Source organism: Labrus mixtus, chromosome 1, assembly GCF_963584025.1.
Source record: "Labrus mixtus chromosome 1, fLabMix1.1, whole genome shotgun sequence".
NCBI classification, from domain to species: Eukaryota; Metazoa; Chordata; class Actinopteri; order Labriformes; family Labridae; genus Labrus; species Labrus mixtus.
Window position 1 is genome coordinate 18,220,226 of NC_083612.1, and position 22,475 is coordinate 18,242,700.

Here is a 22,475-nt window from a genome sequence, read left to right on the forward strand (position 1 = left end):
ACTGACCTGCAGTTATTTGAAATATTTATGGTTGCATGGTGAGATTTGCCTGCAAATGTATTTGGTACAGTCTTTAATATTTTATAATAAAAGTATGTTTCATTACACAACAAATGCATGAATCAGAAAACTTTAAAATTGTTGGTATAGGCTTGCAGGTCAATTGCTACTTTAATTTCAGGAACTAAGGTTTAGTGGCTGAAGCCTTTCCTTTTTCAGTCAGCAAGGTGATTGGTGCAAACTAAATGTGTGACAATTGAATCCTGGAATCCTTCTATGTTTGTTTGATTTTCACGTCCAAATCTGAGTATTCATTTTTCCGAGAATGCTAAAAAAATATCTGAGTGTGATAGTAACCAACAGAATCATCAACTGAAAGGTTGCATGTTATAGGCCTAATGCCTTTTCTTTCAAGTTAGATATAGTATGGCTATATTAAAATAAATCTCCATCATGTGATTGTAATGATCTCTGTCTTACCTTGACATTGAAGCTCAAAATGTATTTTCTTTGCAGAACAATTGATCATATATCATGCTTCCATGATCTAGTCTTTGCATTACGCCCTAATTCATAACATCTTGCATCATGCTGATGTGCTTTTACCGACTCTAAATATATCTCCTAAATTCATATTAAATATTTATATCCCTCTAGCTTTAAGTGGGCTTTCCCTCTTCAAGGATTCATCTCTGTCCGCCCCCGCAGAGGTACGCTCTCCATTTGGCGATGCGGAAGGGAGATTCCTCAGCCCTTCCAGTCATACACCCCCTCCTCTGTGTGATGTTACCCTTACGCACCACTATGAAAAGCCGGGACGTGATTCTCCGGGGCGAATCCCTGCCGACGTCACTCTCAGTCTCATATAAAAACGATGAACAGCAACTCTGGTCAGACTCGAGCAAAACCGCTTTTTCCGCTACAACAACTCTTTAAACTAAGGATTATTGGATTGCCTTCGTTGGATTTTATCCCAGAAACGAGTAAGTGTGGTTAATGCTTGGTAGACTCTTTTAGCTTTACTTTCGTGCTTTTCTTTGATAAACTTGTGGTCAGATCAGTTCAGGTCGACTTTTCTGGAAAAACAATGATTTTACGTTTCATCTGTGGGCCTCGGTTTTAATCCTTAAACATGACTTGTAATCTTTTTTAGGAGTAATGTTTAATGCATCCCTGTCCTTTACCGCCTTTTCCTAAATGCATTTGATCATTAGATCACACATTTACGCATGTCCCATCTATCCACAGATTCTCGGTGTAAGCACAATGACTTTAAACAAAGGTGACAAATTGCGGAACATGGACAAGAGAAGGGGAAGCATGCCATTCCCTATGAATCTACCGAATCTACACCGGAGGAGCATGCCCGTGGACGACCGGGATCTGCGCGCCACGATGCCACAGACGGGCCAAACGGACGAGCTATCCAACCTCCTGCGCTGCACGTCCTACTCCCCCAACGAGCAGCACCGAGGCAGCTGCGCGTCCGACTCCTCCGACTCCGTCATCTCCACTGGCAGCGAGACGGACTCCCAGGTGTACAAGGTGGTTCTCCTCGGGGAGCACGGAGTCGGCAAGTCCAGCCTAGCGCGTGTCTTTGGAGGAGTTGAGGATGCTGGTCACGACTGCGATGAACCAGGTAAATGGTGATGCCGAGGAGGATGAGTCATCAACACTAGCAACCCCCACACACACTCAATATATTCATTGTCTATGAAGATGCATGACATAATAAGGAATGTCAAAGGTTAATGTACTCATCAAAAGAAATGCACAAGCGATTGTATTATTAATGATTGGATATTCAATTTACATGATAAAAGTTCAGTTTTGAAACATCAAGCATCATACTTTTACTGACCACTTTCTACCTTCAACTTACTTAAGAAGTCCTCTCTTCTATTTATCTATGAGGACAAACAAACTATAATTAGACAATCTATAAAGTCCAAATGATGGAATAGCAAAACAAACAGGGTTCTTATCATTGCACGCAGGAGTGTACAAGCATTGATTATTGCTATTTCCATCTGCAGAGAGGCACCAGCTCTGCTCTCAGTACTACAGCTGTCAGAAACACATCCAGTAGCATTATATGAAGGGAAAATAAAAAAGGCCAGTGATGGCTTGATAAAAGGCTTGTGATCAATTCTCTGCTTCAGTATGTAGACTGAAGAAAGAAATGTGCTGAAATCAGTGTGAGAAATTCAAAATAATGAACTGACAACAAACACCACCATTCAGATAAAATATGCTATGCACTTTTCTGTCAGTGTGTAACAGTATTTAATTTTTTCCCCTCAGGAAACTCTTATGACAGATGTGTTCTTGTGGATGAAGAAGAGGCATCCATAGTGTTGTACGACATCTGGGAACAGGTGAGGATTTTCATCATGCATGCACCTCTTTTCATAAAATTGTGTACAATATATTAGCAACAGATAGGATCTTCAATATATGAAGCTAAACTTGGAATCTGTGTCTCTCCTGAAGGATAACAGCCAGTGGCTGAAGGAACAGTGCATGAGGATGGGGGACGCCTACATCATAGTGTATTCAGTGACAGACAAATCAAGCTTCGAGAAGGCATCAGAGCTGCGGATTCAGCTGCGCCGGGCTAGGCAGTCAGAGAATATTCCCATAATCCTCGTGGGCAACAAGAGTGACCTGGTGCGATCAAGAGAGGTGTCTGTAGATGGTAAGTCACAATGTTAAAGTAACTTTTGAACCTATGTTGTGCAATAGATATAGATAGTAAATCTATGCCATGCATTTATAATTTGAAGCCTGGAAGCTATTCTCGAGCCATTTTAACATCAAATCTGACAGAGCTGTTTCAACTTGACTGGCTCTGTTGGGGTCAGGTGTCATTTCTGACTTGACTGCTCAGGGTCAGGACAGGCCCTAAATTCAGCTAACAATGAAAAATAAACTATATGCATTAAAACAATAGTATTTTCTTGATTGTGTTATGCTATGGTCTTAATCTGCATTCACTGATTTTCCCTTCTCTGTGTTCTTTGTTGTAGAAGGAAGTGCCTGCGCAGTTGTATTCGACTGCAAGTTCATAGAGACATCCGCCTCCCTTCATCACAACGTGCAGGATTTATTTGAGGGCATCGTCAGACAGATCCGCTTGAGGAAAGACAGCAAGGAGGAGAATGCACGACGCATGGCCAACTGCAGGCGTAGAGAGAGCATCGGCAAGAAGGCCAAACGGTTTCTGGGCCGCATGGTCGCACGCAAGAACAAGAAGATGGCTTTCAGGCAGAAATCAAAGTCCTGCCATGACCTAACGGTTCTCTGAGGAACAGATTGGGACAGATGGACATTTTTTTCTTTGCCCTCTGAAGACCAGACGCTGTGTGTGTTTTAACACTAACCCTAAAGGACTAATAGAGCTGTACAGAAATATATTTTTATTTTTTAGACAACTACCAAAAGCAAAGAGAGGACTTAATACGAAATATATCATTATCATTATCATTATAATGGTGATTACCTGCATGAAGCTTTGCAATCATTATTTTATTTCATTTTATTGTCTGCCTTAAATATGTTGCTGTCATGGTATGATCAGTTTGTAAGAAAAGAAATCCACAAAGGCTTGTTTTTTCTAATGAGTGGTGAAGATTGCCCTATTGTTTGGTTATTGTTGAGCTCCTTTATTGGAGGGGATTGATGTATATACTATAACATGAATGATGCCGAATGCAACATACATCTCATTATCCTAAAAGACGCAGTAAACTTCACAATGCTCGGTCGTCTGGAGTCATGATTACTTGAAGCGTGGTACGCAGGTTCGTGCCTCAGCCAAGTTACTGAGGACTAATCAAAAATGAGAGAAACTTTTGTTGTTCTCTGTTGATCCATAACACTGAATTCAGGTTGTGAATGTACGAGTAAAGCAATAAGTTATTTTAGTCTTGTGAACCTTGAAATTATTTGGAAGTTCTTTGTTTACTTTGATTTCCTTTTTGTACAATAAAATTCCAAAAGAAAAAACACAAAGTCTTCTCTGTTTTTTTTCCCCAGCAGCAAAGTGTTCAGCAGAATGCAGCAGAATACCAAAAAAAAGGTGTTGTTCTAACGATTTACATCCCCATGAATATTCATTTGATGGTATCAGTGAAATGGAACCTCACTGGTCATTGGTTTTAAAGGCAGGAAACAAGGTAGTTAAGCATGTTTATCTGAAGGTGTTAACCATTAATCCACCAACGAGTACAAGTACGCAATTTTTCCACCCAATTTAAACTCCTCTCACACCTCTCACAGGGAGCACACAACTCATTTGGAGAAGGTAAGATCCTAAACCTTTTGTTTGAAATGGAAGTAGAGTTTAAGAAGTATTGCTGCCTAACTACTGAGGCATTTTTGCCATCTTGTATTATTGTCTTCATGTGTTGTTGTTAAGGGACATTTTATTCAAAATTGGTGGTTTAATTTTGGACATTGGAGTTACTCTTTTGTATTGCTAAAGATGTTGCTTTGAACGGCTTTGAAGGCGATTACGCATTCAAATTCCAGTTGTTTGACATGCATGTAAAAACTGTGAAATCTGTGTGTATGAAAGAATTCCATGGTGGTGAATCAGTAACAAAGAAGAAATTGTTTTGATTGTTGGGCTGAGGACATGTGGTCTGAAATGCTGTGCCACATTCGATATTACAGGGACTCATGGCTGACAGAAAAGCTACATCAATGCTCATCAAAGCTACTACAGTAAGATTTATTTTGTATTTCTCTGAACATCTACATTGTACATCTACAAACAAATACTGCATAGACCACGTCACTAAGGTGAAATGTGATTTTTCACTTTTTTTCCACAGTTGGCGATGCTTTACATGTTTGCACCTGCATGCTCTGGTGCAAATGTTAAAATTGGTGTCCCAGAAAACTACGATGGTATTTTTCCTTGGTATCTAGCCAAGGTAAGGCTTTTCAGTTTACTAAAATTCTACAAACAAAATGCTCCAACTTCAATCTTAGATGAGATGTGTGATTCTTATACATTTATGTCCAAATAACAATGTTGGGTGCACATACATCTGACTGGAAATCCTGCAAACTTTAATGTTATAAAGAGCATTTCTTTTGTTCTTTTATGTTGTATTCAAAATGTCTTCATACCTGTTGTATGAAAACATCTGCAAGCTTTTCAGCATGTTGAACTTTCAGTGATGAGTAAAAAAAAAAAAGGGATCATCTTTGCTCTAAGGACATAAAATGAAGGTCGATTGTGAGCCAGTACTGCATCACTCTCTTGTTTCTTTCCCATCTGCACTTAAGGCTGAAGATGTATGAGCATGCTGCCGTCATCACTAGACTATAATTGACTTGTTCACAATTCTTCTCAGGCATCAGACCCAGCCTCTGCACTCACTCCGACTGGGTGGCGGGTGCTTTGTTCATGTATGTCACTCAGACATCCACTGGATTGTGCAACAGTATGAGGATCTGGCACTGTGATTGGCTGTATTGTAATGTCATCACATCTTTTATGGCACATAGTCATATTTTCAGTCTTTGCGTCGGACTGAGTGTCATTAACACTCTTGAAATAGCATGATAATGGACAGAATGGGGGAGTTAGATAATAAGCGCACTTTGTGTTTAAATAGAAAGGACATAATAATTGCGGGAACGAAATTCGTTCAAGGTAAAAGCTCTTTATGATAGTGTGCTCATCAGAGAAGGCTGCACTTGTCTGTTTTTCTATTTAAAATGATTGAAAGATCAATTTGGCAAAAAACCTTACGAAGAACAGAAGAATAAAAGTTTTTACTTATCTTGTAGGCGTACTGTGAATGGTCAACCCAAAGATGCAAATATCGTCTTAATGAAGACATTTGCATCATGGGATACCTTTCTCTAAAATATCCCTCATTCACATTTTGACATTGTGTACTTGTGTAACCCCAGCCTTTCTGCAAGGTATTACACTGTGAGGGATTATAATGACACTCATTTGGTCATCAGTCATGTCTAATTGCAGGATGCTGGAAAAAAAAAACATTTTTAAGGAGAATATGTCATTATTTTATAACTAGCTTAAGATCAACATAATGAGTACTGTGTTTGTCCATCTCTTGATACTTTTCAACTCCCCGACTCTGTCTGTGGCGCATCGCCTAGCCAAAAAAAAGAACAATGGTCACAAATATAAAGTTCAACTTTTAAACATTTCAGTAAATCCTACATCAGCTGCCCACTGTAGTTTTAGCATGTTAGCACATATTAAGTGTGCAGGCAAGTAGGCTACTTAAAGTATCTGAAACAGTATTTCAAGAGTATACTTTTTTCTGTCTTCAAAGATATGTAGGACACAACAGGGGAGGAATTTAATTTGTAAACTTTTAAAGTAGGCACATCATAACAAAGTTGTCTCGCTGTCAGAAAGGGAGAGGCTAAGCCCATTGTATGCTCCAGTTGCTGAAGCAGTCCACTGTGAAATGCCTTGTGCATACTCTGGAGCTGTCACAGATAACAATTTCCTCAAAGTGAAGAAGTTGTTGCCTGTAGGGCGTTTTTGAGGGGGGGGGGGGGGGGGGGGGGGGGGGGGGGGGGGGGTTAATGCAACAAGATTTGAGGTTGTAAACACCAGAAAGAGGCACACGGATACCATGCTGTATATAGCTAGTATGCTAATGAATAGCTAATTGCTGCTAAACGTGGGAAGATATTGTACATTTATGGGAGGATTTCATGAACTTGAATTTTGTTTTACAGGAAGAAAACATGATGTGATCATGATTAAAATATACAAAAGACAGATTTTGGATGTATTTTTTGCTCCTACATGGTTAAAAACATATATGGTAATACATAGCAGCTCAACCTTTAAACAGCACAGTGGCGGATGTTGAACTGGATCTAAATTAAGTGGCCATGTTCAATTAGAAAACATGTCTGATATTACAACAGTATTGCTCCCTGATGTGTTTTTAATAGCTTTTAGAAAACAATAGGTTTTTGTTCTCTGGGTTGCCCATAGGAACAGGCTATGTAGCCTTGACAACACGTCGAATAGTTATTCTGTGGACTAAGTCAATGACGTTATAGATCTTTTCTTATTCCTTAAGGCATGTAGGTCAAGTAAAGAACAGCTGCTGCTAGTATAGTTGCAGTCAACATGATGTCAACACTATACGGTTTCATTTTAACCCAAACATCTGACTTTTCAACAGAATGCAACTAAATAGGTCTTATGAGACACCGTTTTGATTGTATTGTCAGTCTGGGAGCAATCGTTACCAAAAACAGTACGAGTGTCTCACCTCCCTCTGTGACATAATTCTTTATCTGCTGCTGTTGGTTACATATTTAAGTGGTTAAAGTGAATCTGAACTGGACTTCCTGGTTAAATACAGGTTAAAAACATATCACAGATGGCAGCAATGACTGCCATGCTGCTACATTCCTCCCACTCTATATTGTTTGTTTGAAGGCTGGCTTTTTAAACAGGAACACTAACTGATGTTTTATGTATTTTCTTCTGTTGTTTTCAGCTTCATGGCCTGCCGAGTAATTACAGTGATCTAGTGGTAACAGGGGATGACGAGGGGATATTTGGAGTTGATGCTCAGTTTCTGTATGCTCTGAAACCACTGGACAGAGAAAAACAACCGTCCTACTCCCTGCAGGTAGCAATTTTCATGGTATTGTAGTAATAACAAATTCCAATAAACAACTTTCCTAATGAACAAATATCACAAACACATGTAGAGAACATTTGCAAAACAAATTAGGCTTCATATATCCTCACTTGTTCATCATACTAGATTCATGGTCCTATGTTCTATAATTTATGAAGAATGAATCACTCGTTTAGATGGTCATTACAGTCTCATGAGAAGGTTGCATGCAGAGCGTGTTATTTATAGACACTTACACAGTGTGTTTTGTGTGTACTGCAGGTGTCTTTCAGAACATCGGTGCACCGTCAGAGCTTCACGGTCGAAGTGTGTGTCATTGACAAGAACGACAACGTACCCACTTTCATAGAGATGAGTATGAGAGGCAGCGTGCAGCTGGGGCTTCTCAAAGGTACGACAACCTTGAGCCGTTATGTGACTTTGTTGAATAACATTTTTCAGTCTGGTTCAAAATTGTCAGCCTTGCTCCGAGGTTTATTAAAAAATCGTTCAATTTGCCAAAACCATCTCTAATGTATCCGTGGAAACTGCAACAACCCTTAACCTTATTAAATGAAACGAATAATGTGGCATCCAGTTGCCTTATGATAACACTTCCAAGACTTCTGTAGACTGTCACATGGCTGTGTCAGCACACTGGCACACAAAACTCACTTTTTTTTGTTTTATTTTAAAATATAGATGTTTTTGGAAGAGATAAAAAAAAAAAAGAAACCACTGCAAGTAAAGCATGAAATTAAAATTCATTTTGGCTCATTCTAGTTGTGATTTTGTTTTGTTAAGAGAAATATCATCTCACTCAAAGATTGAGAACATTACACAACAACTAAATAACTTTGTGATGGATAATTTAAGACATTGATGACTTGGGGGCACTGGTAGCATTGTGGTTAGTGCACGCACGCCATGTGCTGAGGCTGTGGTCCTCCAAGCGGGCAGCCCGGGTTCGAATCCAACCTGTGTCTTTCCCGTGTGTCATGCCCCACTCCCTCCCCCCCCCTGATCTCTGGCTCTATCCACTGTCCTGTCTCTAAATAAAGGCATACAAAGCCCCCAAAAAATAATACTAGGTACATTAGTCATAAAAGCCTGCTGGTCTTTTTTTCATTATTCATATTTGCGAACATCAGTCACTTTCGAAGATCAGCTTTCAAACTACTTTTGTTACAAATATATTTTATTCTTTTATACTTAAACCAAACACACACTTAACATTCTGGTGCATCTTTTGTTTTGTGCCTCCTGATCGCCGCAACACATGTCCCATCCTTCTCTTATTTAATTGAGATTTCTTATGTTCTTGGAGTGTGTGGTGGGGAGAGACATGTGATCCAGTAGTTGACATTTTTGACTTTGCGCCACCTGTGTCTCTCAGGGATCCCATTCATGCAGGTGGAGGCTCTGGATCGTGATGACCGTAACACTGCCCACGCCGAGCTGCGTTTCACTCTCATGGAACAGACGCCCAGGATCCCCTCTAGTCAAATGTTCTTCATCAACTCAATCACTGGAGAGGTTTCCCTCACTGAGGAAGGTCAGTCCCAAATAGTGACTGCTGGGAGAGTTAACATGATACTTTGTTTGTCCCCAAAGGAGGTTTGTTCATGGTTAAGGGTCAGCCTCATGACCTTTATTAAAAGACCAAACAGTCTGTCTTTTCGTCCGTATACTCAAGAAGTATTTCTTAGTCTTTTGTTGCATGTTTGAACAAGCTTTGTATTTATGGAACCATTAGTCTTGTTATTATTTCCCATTAGTTTTTACAAACATTGCCAAAATAATAAATACAGCCCCTTAGCATCTTGCAGATAAATTGATAAAAGCCAGTCCATAACAAGAAATTGCTGCACAGAAGTATCACAAACATGTTTGTAGAAGTTTATAGTAACTTTTTTAAACATTTCTGAACATCTCAAACACTGTGAAAATGGCTTCTTCATTATACATCTTATAAAATCCAAACATGAGTGAGAGTGGCATCAAATTACACCCCACTTTATGTCAAAGAGGACATATTATCCCCTTTGTAAACAGTCCCTGTGGTCTAAATGAAACATCTGTGCTGTGGTTTGGTCAAAATATAACATGAATCAAGCACCAGAGGAGGTTTGTGACCCTTTATAAACCAGCTCTGTCAGAACGCTCCGTTTTGGTGTGTGTGTCTCTTTAAATGCAATGAGCTCCCCCCTTAGTTTTCCCGGTAGACATCACTCCTTCGCTAGCGAGAATAAAAATGGTGGAACTGCGCAAAAGTTTTGCTCTAGTGGAGTCCATGGGTGGAGATACCAGGGGAGGGGAAGGTATTTTTTTTTACCAGAATTCCATTGTGACGTCACAAGGAGAACAAATTTGAAATGGAGCACTTTTCTCTGTGTTGTAAGACTTATGCAGACCACAAAAAAAGGGTGGGTGGGTTTATTTCACATTTTGTGGGTATGTAGACAGGTCACCCAAATATATGTTCAGAAACACTGTAAAAGTGGATTTTTCATAATATGTCCCCTTTAAATACAACCAAAGTGCTTAAAATGCTCAGAAAAGGGATGCAGTTGGCCATAAGCCCTTCTATTATCCAAACAGATATGCTAACACAGTACACCATACACACAAATACACAACCTGGATGCAGTAAAGTCCTGTATGCTGCTTCTATTTCTGTAGCGTTGGTATTGCCCTTTGTTTCCGCTCAGCAGGAGCCAGATGACTTTCACGCTCTCCAGTCACTCGCGTCCGCACTGCCACTGCTGCTTTCAACAAAGATGGGTTTTTTTCCCAAATTGCCAATTACTTCCTTGATTTTCCACTTTGTTTCAGGCATGGTATAAATAAAGGTTATGATTACTTTTCTAGTGGACTGTTTGTGTTTTTAGTTTCATCCATTCTGGTTAGAAAACTGAAAATCAGGTGACAAATGCAGCATTTGCATGGCTACAAAATTAATGTAGAATTGAAAATGTTCAATTTAGCATTTTTATGTATCTCCTTTAATTGGTTATTTTCCTCCACATTATTTGTTTCTTATTCACTCTGGAATGATGCAACAGACATTAGGGCGACTGTGGCTCGGTTGCTAGTCCCTAGACTGGAAGGTTGAGGGTTCGATCTCCAGCTCCACCTGCTGAAGACACATGTCCAATGTGTCCTTGGGCAAGACGCTTAACCCCAAGTTGCTCTCGCTGCTTCGGGGTCGGGGTATGAATGTGTGTAAATGGGATAAGTTACTTCTGATGGTCTCACTACATAGCAACCTCTGTCATCAGTGTGTGAATGGGTGTAAATGGGTAGGGAGTGACCTGCGGTGTAAAAGCGCTTTGAGTAGTCAGAAGACCACGAAAGCGCAAAAGTTGTCAATTTAAAATAGCTTACTTCTTAAATAAAAGTTAAAGATAGAATGAAATGTAAATAAGATTTTCTTGTAACATCAGTCCCTCTGTGATCTCCAGGAGCCTCGACTCTAGACCCTGAGATGTGCGGCCGTTACAAACTCTCAGTGATGGTGAAGGACATGGCGGGCAAGGCGAACGCTTTCTTTACCACTGGCATCGTTACCGTTGAGGTGACAGGAAACACCTGGGCATCCCCCGACCCTGTGAGACTTCAGGAGAACCTCCCAGGCCCTTACCCCATCCCCATCTCACAGGTGAGGCAGCGAATCCCTCAACATCCCTTCAACACTCTGAAACACTTCAACACCAACCAATCAGTCACTTCAGCATGCAGAGTGTTTTTACCCATCTGCTTTGAAACCACTTTTACTGATTGGATTTTTAACATCTATCAAGCAAACAACTCAGGGTAAGTGCTGGTTTTATGGTTTATGCAGTTACAGCTGTCAACTATCATATTACAATAAAATAAACTGTCAATAGGCTGGAAAGTGTAAAGTGGCATCATGTTGCCAGTTGCTGTTTTTAGGGCCTCTAGGGTTGTTCTAAGTGACCAAATACTGAATTATTGATGCTGTTCAAATGCCATGGATCCTTTCAGGCTACCTCCTGACTGAGTCACTTTAACTCCTATAATCACCTGCTCACCTTCCCACCAACCACAACCACTACTGCCAACACCGCTCTGAGTGATAGAAAACAAACCTGGCAGGTTGAATGCAAATTACAAATTTAAGTCATTTTGTAAAACACAGAATGAATATTTTCCTACTTTATGTCACACTGAGAAAATATTGGACATAATTGTTTTTAATTCATCCATCAGAATGAAATATAATCAATAACGTACCTAACTTCTTCAAGCAAATGTTCTCTGGGTTAAGATTAGGAGGTTAGAGGATCTACTGCTTTTGTATGTTTTACTATTATCTTAAGGAAACAAAGAAATCCTTGTGAACTGTGGAAACATGTGATGAACACACCAGACTGGTTACCTTTTTGCATCTCTACATGCCATCACTTAGTTGAAAATCTATTTTGGAACTGAATAACTGAGCAGCAACACTAACTGCATTTATACAAATGTAACATCTAAAGCTGGACATCCTGTATCCAATATAAATCCATGATCGCCCCCATATATAAACACAGAGTGAGCAGCTATTTCATCATGACCTGACCCCAACCTTTTTAACCTGAAAGTGTTGGATCATCATTCAGTGTACTTTTTTTTTTGTAGGAGTGAACTTTACTGACTTGCATTGTTGCAGTATCATTTTGTAGATACAGTCTAAAATGTTCCCCTCAGGGTTCCATGACGTATCACTGTGTCTTTCCTCAGTACTGTCTAACCTATAGGTTGTTATAATTTTAGCCATATCAGCTACATGTCTATAAATAACTCTCAATCCCTCAGAAGTTTTGTAACACATGGAAAATATTACCTAGCACTGTTGCTTATTCTTTAGTGAGTACATTTTACAAATGTATGCCCGCTTTGCAAAAATATAAACTTTGTTAATTCAGTACTGAGAACTACACAGACAAAGACACTTGTCTGTAAAGCAGATTCCGCTGCTATATTGAATACATTGTTCAGGTTCTGAGAGTCACTGCAGCCTAGGTACATCACAATGCTTCCCCCTCCTCCTGATTTCTCCCACCTCCCACCTCCCCCACACTCGCCCTCAGCCTCTCATCTCTCCTTTCCGAACAGCCCCGTCCACCCACTGAAAACGTGTGGACTCACAAGTGTAGGCACACTTTTTTCTGTCATCTTTTAAAGGCCACTTTTTCCTAGGATTAATGCTCAATACCAAATCCTTAATACACAGCCTGGTGCCCTTGAAAGGGTAATTCATATTAATGATTGTAATAGAAACAAATAGCATCTGTGCATGTATATGTAATTGAGGTTATGTGAAATAAATTTGCCGGGCAGATTGCCTCAGTGTATCTGCTCTAATTTTCTTAATGAAAAATGTGTGAAGAGAGTGAGAAATGATGCCTCCATTGTTCCCTCACTGAACATGAAACCTTTTTAGCTATATATATATACTTACATATGTATATATACGTATATATACATGTTTATTTGTATATCACGTTTGTCCCTAATCAGAATTGAAATCACACAAAACTGGACAGAGTGGACTTGGAGGTTTACTTGGGGGAAGCCTCCTATCGCCTACACCGAGTAGTTTACTGCTTTGCTCAGAAGGCGGTGGGACTAACCACTGTTATGACACATACAGAGATATTCATGTTCAGGCGCCCACTCTTTATCCCACCTCCCATACTATCTCTGATAAATGGAGCAGTCATGTCCACATCCTCTCATCTGTAAAAAAAAAAAAATATATTGTGTTCTGCCAGTGATGACATCGTCCATGATGTGACAGTCTTTTGGCAGAAGCTGAAACCAGTCTGCTTCTTGGTGCATTTCTGCCATCTGTCTTCTGTGTGTTATAAAACTTAGTAAAATGATGTTGTGATCAATTTGACTGATTCTGCAATCGGATCAAAACAAGCTCTAGATCTTAATTTCATAAATGAAACCCAGGCATTTGTTATCAGAACGCTGACATCATCTGGCCCGTGGAGGTTAATTTCAATCTGTTATCTATTGTACGTGTGTGATTGCCTGACTAAAACTTTGATTATGTAATGCAATCAGCAAAACTACTTGTGAGCTCAGCGATGCAATATTGAGACTTTGGGGTGAGAGAGAGAGCCTGAGAGCCTTTGAATGAATGTGTCAAGGCTCTAAACTGCATTGAATCGTCAGTTCTTAAAGTCAAACGAAATGTAATTATTTGTTGCAGAATGAGTTTGAGCTACATTAGACCTTCGTCATGGCCTTGTAAGCACTGGTCAGTATTACAAATGACATATCAATGTGGTTCCACACACTAGTCATCAGAGATGATCTTATATTGGCGTGAATAACACAAACAACATTTAGCTGCCATGATCCAATTTCTTTGTTGAGAATTAATCACAGGCTGTGTGTCATGTAAAGGGGTTGCTCAGAGTGATTGGTTCTTTTGTTTGTTGATTTGTCACTTTTTGTTTTACATAACTTCCAGGCAGAGACCGCCTTGTGCCACAAACATACAAAAGGGAGGCGTAAGCTAGGCTAACATGGTTTATTCTGGGGCCTTAAGGCTGGTCAGCATAGGTGCTGCCTACAAACTAACATTTACCTAAATTGAAACGAAGAGATGTTGTTGATTTAAAATGTTAAAAAGTCAAAAAGTCAGTTACATGTATGTAGGGGATGCTCGTGATGATGATCATAAAGGGTGTTTAAGTTGGTCAGACACTGTTGTCTAGACTTGGTGTTTAGGTGTTTAGATTAGGTTTGCAAGTTGTGATGCTAGCTTTGAAAGAGGAAAGCATTCTGCAGGAGTTAACAGAGACATTTTTAGAGGGGCAGGGGCCCAAATTAACAAGTTAACACCTGGAATGACTAGTTTTGTGTATTATATTAATAGAATATATTCACTCTTTGACACTTAAAAAACACATTCTCAGTTCTCCTCTTATCAACTGTTTCTCTCTCTCTTTCTGTCCATCCTTATCATACAATTTATTGATCTGATCATAAAATCCAGTGAACTACAATGTGGTGGGTTGTGAAGACTTTGATACTTTTTGAGGATGGAATTTTGTTGGAATTCTGTTTTGATAGGACTTGTTTTTTTTATGCACAGTTTCCACCTTATAGAAATTCCAAAACATTCTAATCCCTGAAAATCTGAGATGTCTACTTCAGATATCATGCACACTAGTTATTATCAAACGGGTAATGATTATAGTTGGATAAAAAGTTCAATGCATTTATTTTACCATTAGTTTATTGTTATATTACAAAATGTTTTCCAACAATCACACACATTTTCAGATATCTTAAAGAATAATCTGCAGTTACTGATGATCCCTCTCTCTTTTTACACTCTTTCATCATCATGTGCAGCCGTTTCTCTCTCTCTCTCTCTCTCTCTCTCTCTCTCTCTCTCGCTCTCTTTCCCTCTCTCTCTCTCTCTCGCTCTCTCTCGCCATCATCAGTCAATCTGTCTGAATGGAGCGCATAAAAGCATGCCATGTGATCCCACAATAATGGCAAGCTAATTAATCGATAGCAGACAAGACGGACAGACAAACTCTTTTTGGAATAGTTAGAGGGTCTATTTTCCTACCCTTGTTACTGTTTTGGCAAAATCAGAAGTGATGGAGTTGTGTTTGTTTCCAACAGGACATAAACCCTTTGACATCTCTCTTTCTGCTCTGACAGCGTGCCTATGAATACGCAGAGGCTCTTTTGTGCACACGCACGTGTACTCACAGCTGCAGCAGGAAGGGGGTTAGGGGCATGGTGCTCCCATGAATCACATATCTCTGGACCTGATATTCAAATTTAATTAAATATATCTGATTTCAAGGCCAGGCTGTCAGCAAACATTAAAATACTTCAAAGAGCACTTTCTCTCTGTAGGGCAAAAATGGCAGGTGCTAAAACCCCTTTTAGTCTATGCAGGTCTTGCTGGTTTAATGTTTTAAATCTCAAAGGACACACTCCTTTCATTCTGTCTCTCTTTACTGACTTCCAGACTTTACAGGGTATTTGAAAAAAATCATATTGTATCCATATTTCATTAGAATGATTCACAGATTTCCACCTCTCAGAAGCTGTAACAGTCAATTGTTTGAAATTTTTTGTCTGAAAAATTGAATGAATCAAATAATTGACTGAAAAATAGTTGCGGGGGGTCGATGGCCTCGTCGCGCTTCAGCTTTGGTCCTCCAGGCGGACGGCCTACGTTTGGGTCGGACCTGTGGCTCCTTTCCTGCATGTCGTTCCCCACTCTCTCTTCCACAATTTTCTGCTCTGTCCACTGTCCCATCAAATAAAGGAAAAAAAAACCCAAAAAATGTTTAATGAGAAAATAAAAAAAATTGGTGTCAGACTCATTTTCTGTCAAAGGACTAAAATATCAGCTCAGTATTTGAACATTTCTGAATTTTAGCGACTTATTAAGCCCAAGCCACATTGCCACTTCAAGGTGTGATGACAGTAGTAGATAACTGTAGTAAAGCTGTTACATGGGGTGGGATGGGATCCCTGTCAAAGGGTTTATGAGCATTTTGGAGACTGTGTGTATATGGAGCTCCCGCTGTTTGTTTACAAGTCGTGGAGCTCATGTTTCCACAAGACCTTAATGCAATGTGACATCACAGACTGGGACACCAATATCGGGTCTTTGGCCGTGTCTCTGAGAAAAGCACACACAGACGTTGTCTTCACGTAGGTTAAAACCCCAAGCAAATATTAGAGACAGAATGTGCTCTGCTAACTCAAGCACAGACGGGGCAAAACAGATGACTTCATAGATGTTTTGAATAGAACGTTAAAACAGCCGGTGGACATTAATCCGTTTTTTAAAAACATATCTCTTTAAAGTTCTTACGTCTAGAGGCTCACCATAACACCGAGAGGCAGCCAGCTGTGTGAAACCACTCTGTTTATACAAAAGTGTAGTGTTTGGGGAGCCATCTCCAAAACAAGGGAGGAGTGTGTGACAGTGAGTTGAGGAGATACACATGCCCTGAGTGAACATCAGCTGTACTGCGGCAGGGCCCCTCTCCTTGTTGGGTGCTGTTTGATGACTATGAGGGCCCTTTCAGCCCCACTGCACAGCCCTCTGTCAAGGGCTGTAAAGCAGAGTGGAAAATCCCCTTCAGCCTGCTGAGTTACTTTTGGCTGTGCTCTCTGTTCCACATCAATGTCAGTGCATTTGGTTGGCTCCTTATTCTGGAAATAAATGGAATGAAGCTTTGGGCTTTTACATCATGCAGGCCCAGCTAAATAGTGTCTATGTTTATGCCGCGTTATACGTTTTATTGTACTTCAACACATGGTGCAAGGGCGTCAGAATGTTTCAAGTTTACACATATTCGAGTTTGTGTTTGTTCTGTGTGTTTTCTGTAGGTCAAATGGAGCGGGAGTCAGGTCGAATACAGTCTGGAGGGGGAGTTTCCTGAGATGCTCTTCACAATTAGCAGAGAAGGAGTCATTTATCTCAATGCGCCTCTGGACAGAGAGACCCAAGACCAGGTCTGTATAACTGCAGGCTAAAACCCTTAAGCACCTAACGATAAATGTCTGTTTATGGTTATTTAAATATCGAGGCTCTGGGTTCTTAGGTGTTCTTAAATGTCGGATAGAAGCCTTAATTTCAAAGTCTGGACTGTTATTATGTCTGTTTCACACGATGAATGAGTGCAGTTATTGAAATCATTATATCAAGGTTGCTCTGATTTGAGAGGCCTTTTTTTTTTCTATTTTCTCTAAATACATATTAGAAAGGGATAGTGAATAAATTGATGAAACATGTGAATATGCAACATGTCTTGCTATCCTTTTGTTCTCACTTATTTTCTGTGTATTTCTTTTACTTTATTATTGTATTTTTGCAGTTGATAACTAAGGGTATGTTGTGTATGTTTTGTTAATGTTTTGAAAGGACAGAGAAATTATCATTTGTATGCATTTTACTTTTACATATAACTAAAGCTCCTCAGAGCTTTCAACGGAAAACACAAAGATACTGAGGGCTGCAATATGTGATTACATGCCTCTTACAGTTTATGCCTTCTGTAGTTACTTTTAAATGTACACCTGACTTTTTATGGTTTTAGCGTAGTCTTGAGTTATTGAGAGACATGATAGGGTACCTTCTAGATTCTATATTCTAATGTTCTATTTCATCTACTTCACCTTGAACATTGAAATGCACCAGGTACATAACATCAATAAAAGTATACCGGCACAAAAAAAGACAGAAAGAGAAATCAGACATGAGCTTCTTGCTAACGCTTTTGATCAAACTGTTGTAGATGCACACTCAACATCAACCCTGAAATGATTCATCATCTTTGGACCTGTATAAGAGCAGCTAAATGCTGAATGTCTTCTGTCTTCATACAGCGCCAACACTCATGTCTGACTGACAGTGTTTACTACAGCAACAGTGTTGAGCCTGCAGAATGATGAACAAAGATTCACTTTCATCCACCCACTTTGTTTACCACACTAGCCCTAATTGCAGAGTCCTATACTATCAGACACCGGGTAGGAAATCACTCTGCTCTGGTTACCAGTCTTCAAGTCTATTGCAGACCCAGTTGATCCTTTTCATTGATTTTTTTAATATTTTACAGGATCCATGAATGCAGGATTATAGAACTGCCCAACCAGACATGTTTAATTCTGTATTCTTGAATATTCTGGAGGCCAACACAATGTTTCTGTCTTTGTGGTGCCAGTTCCAGATCAGTATTGTGGTCGAGCGTCCAGATGGCAGAGAGATTGCGAAGCCTGTGGAGTTGAGGGTGATGGTGGGCGACGCCAATGATAACAGACCCACCTTTCCACAGGCACAGTATCACACTGTGGTCAAGGAGCTGGCTGCTCGAGGTAACTAACGTATCTGAAGCTCTTACTACCTTTGTTCACATATAGTCTAACAGACTTAATCAATATTTGGAAGAATGGGGAAAAAATCTGTGCTTTTTTTTCCTTTGCTACTTCAAAATATGGAAAAAAGACAGAATGCTATAAATAGCACACACAGCTTCGAATTGAAATTATGGCCAAATGTATAGAACACTTAATTTATTTTTAAACATTTATCATGACATCCAGAAACAGATACACAAGACCTTTTAATAAACCTTTGGCACAGCTTCAACTTACTGGAAAAAAATGGTCTCACGACAAGGCGGAGGAAACACTGGCTTGTGTACACTGTGCAGTGATGAAAAGTCCGAGAGTGCCCGTTATTTTTTGTGAAAGCAAGCTGGGATTTTTCCCAGGATACACGGGGAAAGCACTATCACGGCTACCTGTGCTCATAAAAGCACACAATGTGTTCTGACATCATCAGCTCCTGGCATGAAAGCTTTTTTTTTTTTTTTTGCAGATGATTTGAAAAGGCTGATTCTGGGAAATGAATTAGTCTGCACAATCTGTTAATCTAAATGGAATGACTGGATGAGGATTAAATTAGAAAGCTATTGTTGCACCCTTCTTTCTTCCTTTCACATTCAATAAGCTTTGTGACTGTTACTTATAACAGAGAAATACCCCAAAATTCAAGGCTCTTCTCTGTACAAATGCAGGTCTGAAAACCAGTTTTAGGTGTTAAGTGATTACTGAAAGTCGTTTGAAATTAAGTAAAAAAAAAGAACATATAAGAAAACAAAGAAAATAAAAATGTGCCTGACAAAACGTTATTGTTGAGATTGTTTCTCAAGAGATCTTATGACTGTAAATTGGAACTCTGTTCTTTTATTGTTCTTTACTGGTTTATCTCTCCACAGGGACAGAAATCCTGACAGTCCAGGCGGCCGATAATGACGATCCAAAGACAGACAACGTGCGCATCTTCTACCGGTTAGTTGGACAAATCCCAGAGAGTCCTCGAGCCCTCTTCCGAGTGGATCGTGACTCAGGGGTGATCTCGGTCCAAGCAGACAGTATGGAGGGCACAGCACCTCAGTACACACTCACCATCACTGCTGAAGATGCTAAGGGTGAGTCTGGCTAGATGACAATTATAGCCTTCTGTATTTTCAGATTGTTCTCTTCTGCAACCTAATTTGGTCTATCAAAAAGACATGAATACTTCTTCAGTTTTAGTTTCTGGTTTGTCCTGTTGCAGTGGTAGGAAATTATGTTTGGAAGAATAAACTAGATTGGTTCTTGATATTTCTTCTTAAAATGAAGCTCACCTTCAAACAGTACGTTATCTATAATAGACTTTCTTAATAACATTATAACATTAAATGATAAGATCAAAAGCTTTACTTAGAGTTGAGATACTTGCACATCTAGATGTCTACACTGCCACAAATTAGATTTCAGGTCACCATTTGATGAGAATTTGTGCTGTAACATGGTCCTAATTTGGATTTTTAGAGGTTTTATCAATGATATGATGAAATTGTTGTTGTAGTGGTGCCTATGTGGGAAATAATGATGAAAAACTAAATTCCTGCTATGTTGCTAGAACCAACACAAATCAACGGGTTTAAGTATATCTATAAACACAAACAAAAAAAGGTTGAGTAACTTATTTTTATCGACTTTATTTGTCTGCTTCCTCTGTCTTTACTTAGATGTATTTAGTCCTTCTGTGGACTGATACTGTTACTGTGGCTCCCCTGTCTCCTCTTTGAGGCTGACACAAATAAGAGAAATCATATTTGACGGCCAAAAACAAATTGAGAACTAAATTTGAAAATCTCTCAAATCTGACGTTTATTCAACTGGTAAGGGCTTTGACGAAATGACCAATTATAGTGTTCATTCATTGTCATTCAGTAAACAAAATGCTGAGAGTTGTTGTTAAGACACTATAGTTAATAGGATAAGGAAAGCATTGTGCCACAGAATTATTTTTTATTTTACTTGTTTATTTGTATAGGGACAATTATGGAGCAAGCCAACCGTTGCCACACATTACAGCATTTCTAGCCTAAGCTTATTTTTAATGCCCGTCCCTAGATCGGCCTTTAGAATACATAAGAATTAAATTGATTTACTTTAAACATTTCAGATTTGATAAGACTTGACCTAAGCGGTGAGCGTATTTGTCAGTATCTGCGCTGACACCATAGTTTGGGTGGCTGTATATGTTTGCCTTAGAGGTGACAGATGATGTGGTCTCTGTGACTCACGGTTCAGGGTGTGATGGAAGCAAGATGAGGTACTTCTTGTTCCTTCGGCATTATTTATCCGTGTGCCGGTCTGAACCTGAGTCACTAACAGTGACGGTGTCCTTTGAAGGTCTTAACAGCTCCTGCACTGTGGTTGTGACGGTGCAGGATGAGAACAACAACCCACCGGTGTTCTCCCAACATGAGGTAAGAGTAACAAAGACACACACACACACACACACACACACACACACACACACACACACAAATACGTATCTGATGCCTCAGACTTCTCAGGAAATGATAAACAATACACTTTGTATAAAAGGCCGGCCAAACATCACAGGCCATCATTAGTGGCTTTTTGACTGCAGACCGTGATTCCGCTCTGCAGGTCACTGATCTAATTTTCCTGGCGGGAACTAGATACACCCTCTAATCCAAGGCTTATGATGGCACCGGGTTACGAGAGGAGTTTCTATTCAGTTCTTTGTACTCTTAAGTGCCCTGTGTTTTTAGAGCATAATCAGATAAATCTTTCTTTGGAGAGTAGTTTCCACTTGTTTATTTATAGACTAACCTAATATACGAATACAATGTTATTCAATCCCATTAGCATGTTAGAGATTATGTAAGAGGCTGTGTTGTAACAGCTAGTCCATGTCAAAGAAATTTACGGTTTGAGATGTAAAAGAAAGGAGTTACTCTTCACTGAACATATTTCGTAATAATAATTCGTATTAAACCTACCTTGCTTGAGAGGTAGCAATGAAAAAAAAAGTTTATAGTGTTTCCATGAACAGTAGCTGTGGTCAGCGGTTATGTGGCTGGCTTGTGGTGTCCATGGTCACCCTGGACAAAAGCTCAGCCTCACATATTGCAACTCCACAGAGCACAAAAGTTTCTGGGTTTCTATGAAGTGCCAATATCAAAGGTGGAAATGCTTGAGGTTAGTTAATTCATTTATAAGGAAATGGTTAGGAGTGCCTGATTGTCTTAGTAGTGTTGCATTGTATGGTAATGGGATACTCCTGCTACCAATAAATATTCTAAAAGATGAGTTTGTGCAAAGGTTATGACAGAACTGTCGCTATTAGGAAGCAAAGACGTAGTTAGTAACATGGTCCCAAATCTAACTCGAGGGAGGAAATGGGCAACCCTAGGCAAGCAGTACAGGAAGTAGAGGCAGCTCTGGACTTAGACATTCATCATTTGTAGGTATTGTGCAGGTCCCAGAGATTGGAGGAAGCTGGTAGTGAAGCAGGTACATCAACAAGAGGAAGTTGTAAAGCGAGGCTGTGGCTCAGGTTAAGTAGGGACAATGTAGAAACTTGGAAAGTGTAGAGAAGTGGGCTGGAATGGAAAACTGTGAATAACTTCACTTAAATATTGTGAACCTAGTATATGGAAATGATAGAAGGATCAAAGTTAGAACCTCTAAAGGAGCAATAAGTAACTCTGACACATAGAGTTTAAAAGTGGTACTGCAGTCCAAATTCAAAAATTTGAGTTGATACCCATGTGGTTGCTATGTCTTGTACACTGAAGCTTCAGTGTTTAGCCACCTCTGCATCGGTCTTGAAACCTTTCTGAGTTCTACCCTCTCTCTATTTTTCAAAGCACCTCCAATATGCTGAGGCTTTTTAGGTCAGATAGAATCAGTTACTGTACATCTGAACCAGTTCTCTTGCCTGCTTCCATC

At 39.7% G+C, this 22,475-nt stretch overlaps 2 protein-coding genes across 2 annotated transcripts in view; both read left to right on the top strand.

Moving 5' to 3' along the window:
• Nucleotides 1-786: 786 nt before the first annotated feature.
• Nucleotides 787-4,008, top strand: rrad (Ras-related associated with diabetes). The gene is made up of 5 exons (XM_061036336.1): nucleotides 787-983; nucleotides 1,249-1,639; nucleotides 2,305-2,378; nucleotides 2,494-2,698; nucleotides 3,030-4,008. The coding sequence occupies exons 2-5, from the start codon at nucleotides 1,267-1,269 to the stop codon at nucleotides 3,305-3,307; spliced, it is 930 nt and encodes a 309-aa protein (XP_060892319.1). The 5' UTR covers nucleotides 787-983; nucleotides 1,249-1,266; the 3' UTR covers nucleotides 3,308-4,008.
• A 272-nt stretch (nucleotides 4,009-4,280) lies between these two features.
• The window catches only part of cdh16 (cadherin 16, KSP-cadherin), a 32,482-nt gene continuing 14,287 nt past the window's right edge, over nucleotides 4,281-22,475 (top strand). The window contains exons 1-11 of the mRNA XM_061036321.1: nucleotides 4,281-4,306; nucleotides 4,678-4,728; nucleotides 4,839-4,940; nucleotides 7,518-7,652; nucleotides 7,926-8,055; nucleotides 9,040-9,198; nucleotides 11,108-11,304; nucleotides 17,043-17,168; nucleotides 18,380-18,530; nucleotides 19,436-19,648; nucleotides 20,904-20,980. Of these exons, the coding sequence (XP_060892304.1) occupies nucleotides 4,684-4,728; nucleotides 4,839-4,940; nucleotides 7,518-7,652; nucleotides 7,926-8,055; nucleotides 9,040-9,198; nucleotides 11,108-11,304; nucleotides 17,043-17,168; nucleotides 18,380-18,530; nucleotides 19,436-19,648; nucleotides 20,904-20,980 (1,335 nt within the window). The 5' untranslated portion in view covers nucleotides 4,281-4,306; nucleotides 4,678-4,683. The remainder of the gene's footprint in view (nucleotides 4,307-4,677; nucleotides 4,729-4,838; nucleotides 4,941-7,517; nucleotides 7,653-7,925; nucleotides 8,056-9,039; nucleotides 9,199-11,107; nucleotides 11,305-17,042; nucleotides 17,169-18,379; nucleotides 18,531-19,435; nucleotides 19,649-20,903; nucleotides 20,981-22,475) is intronic.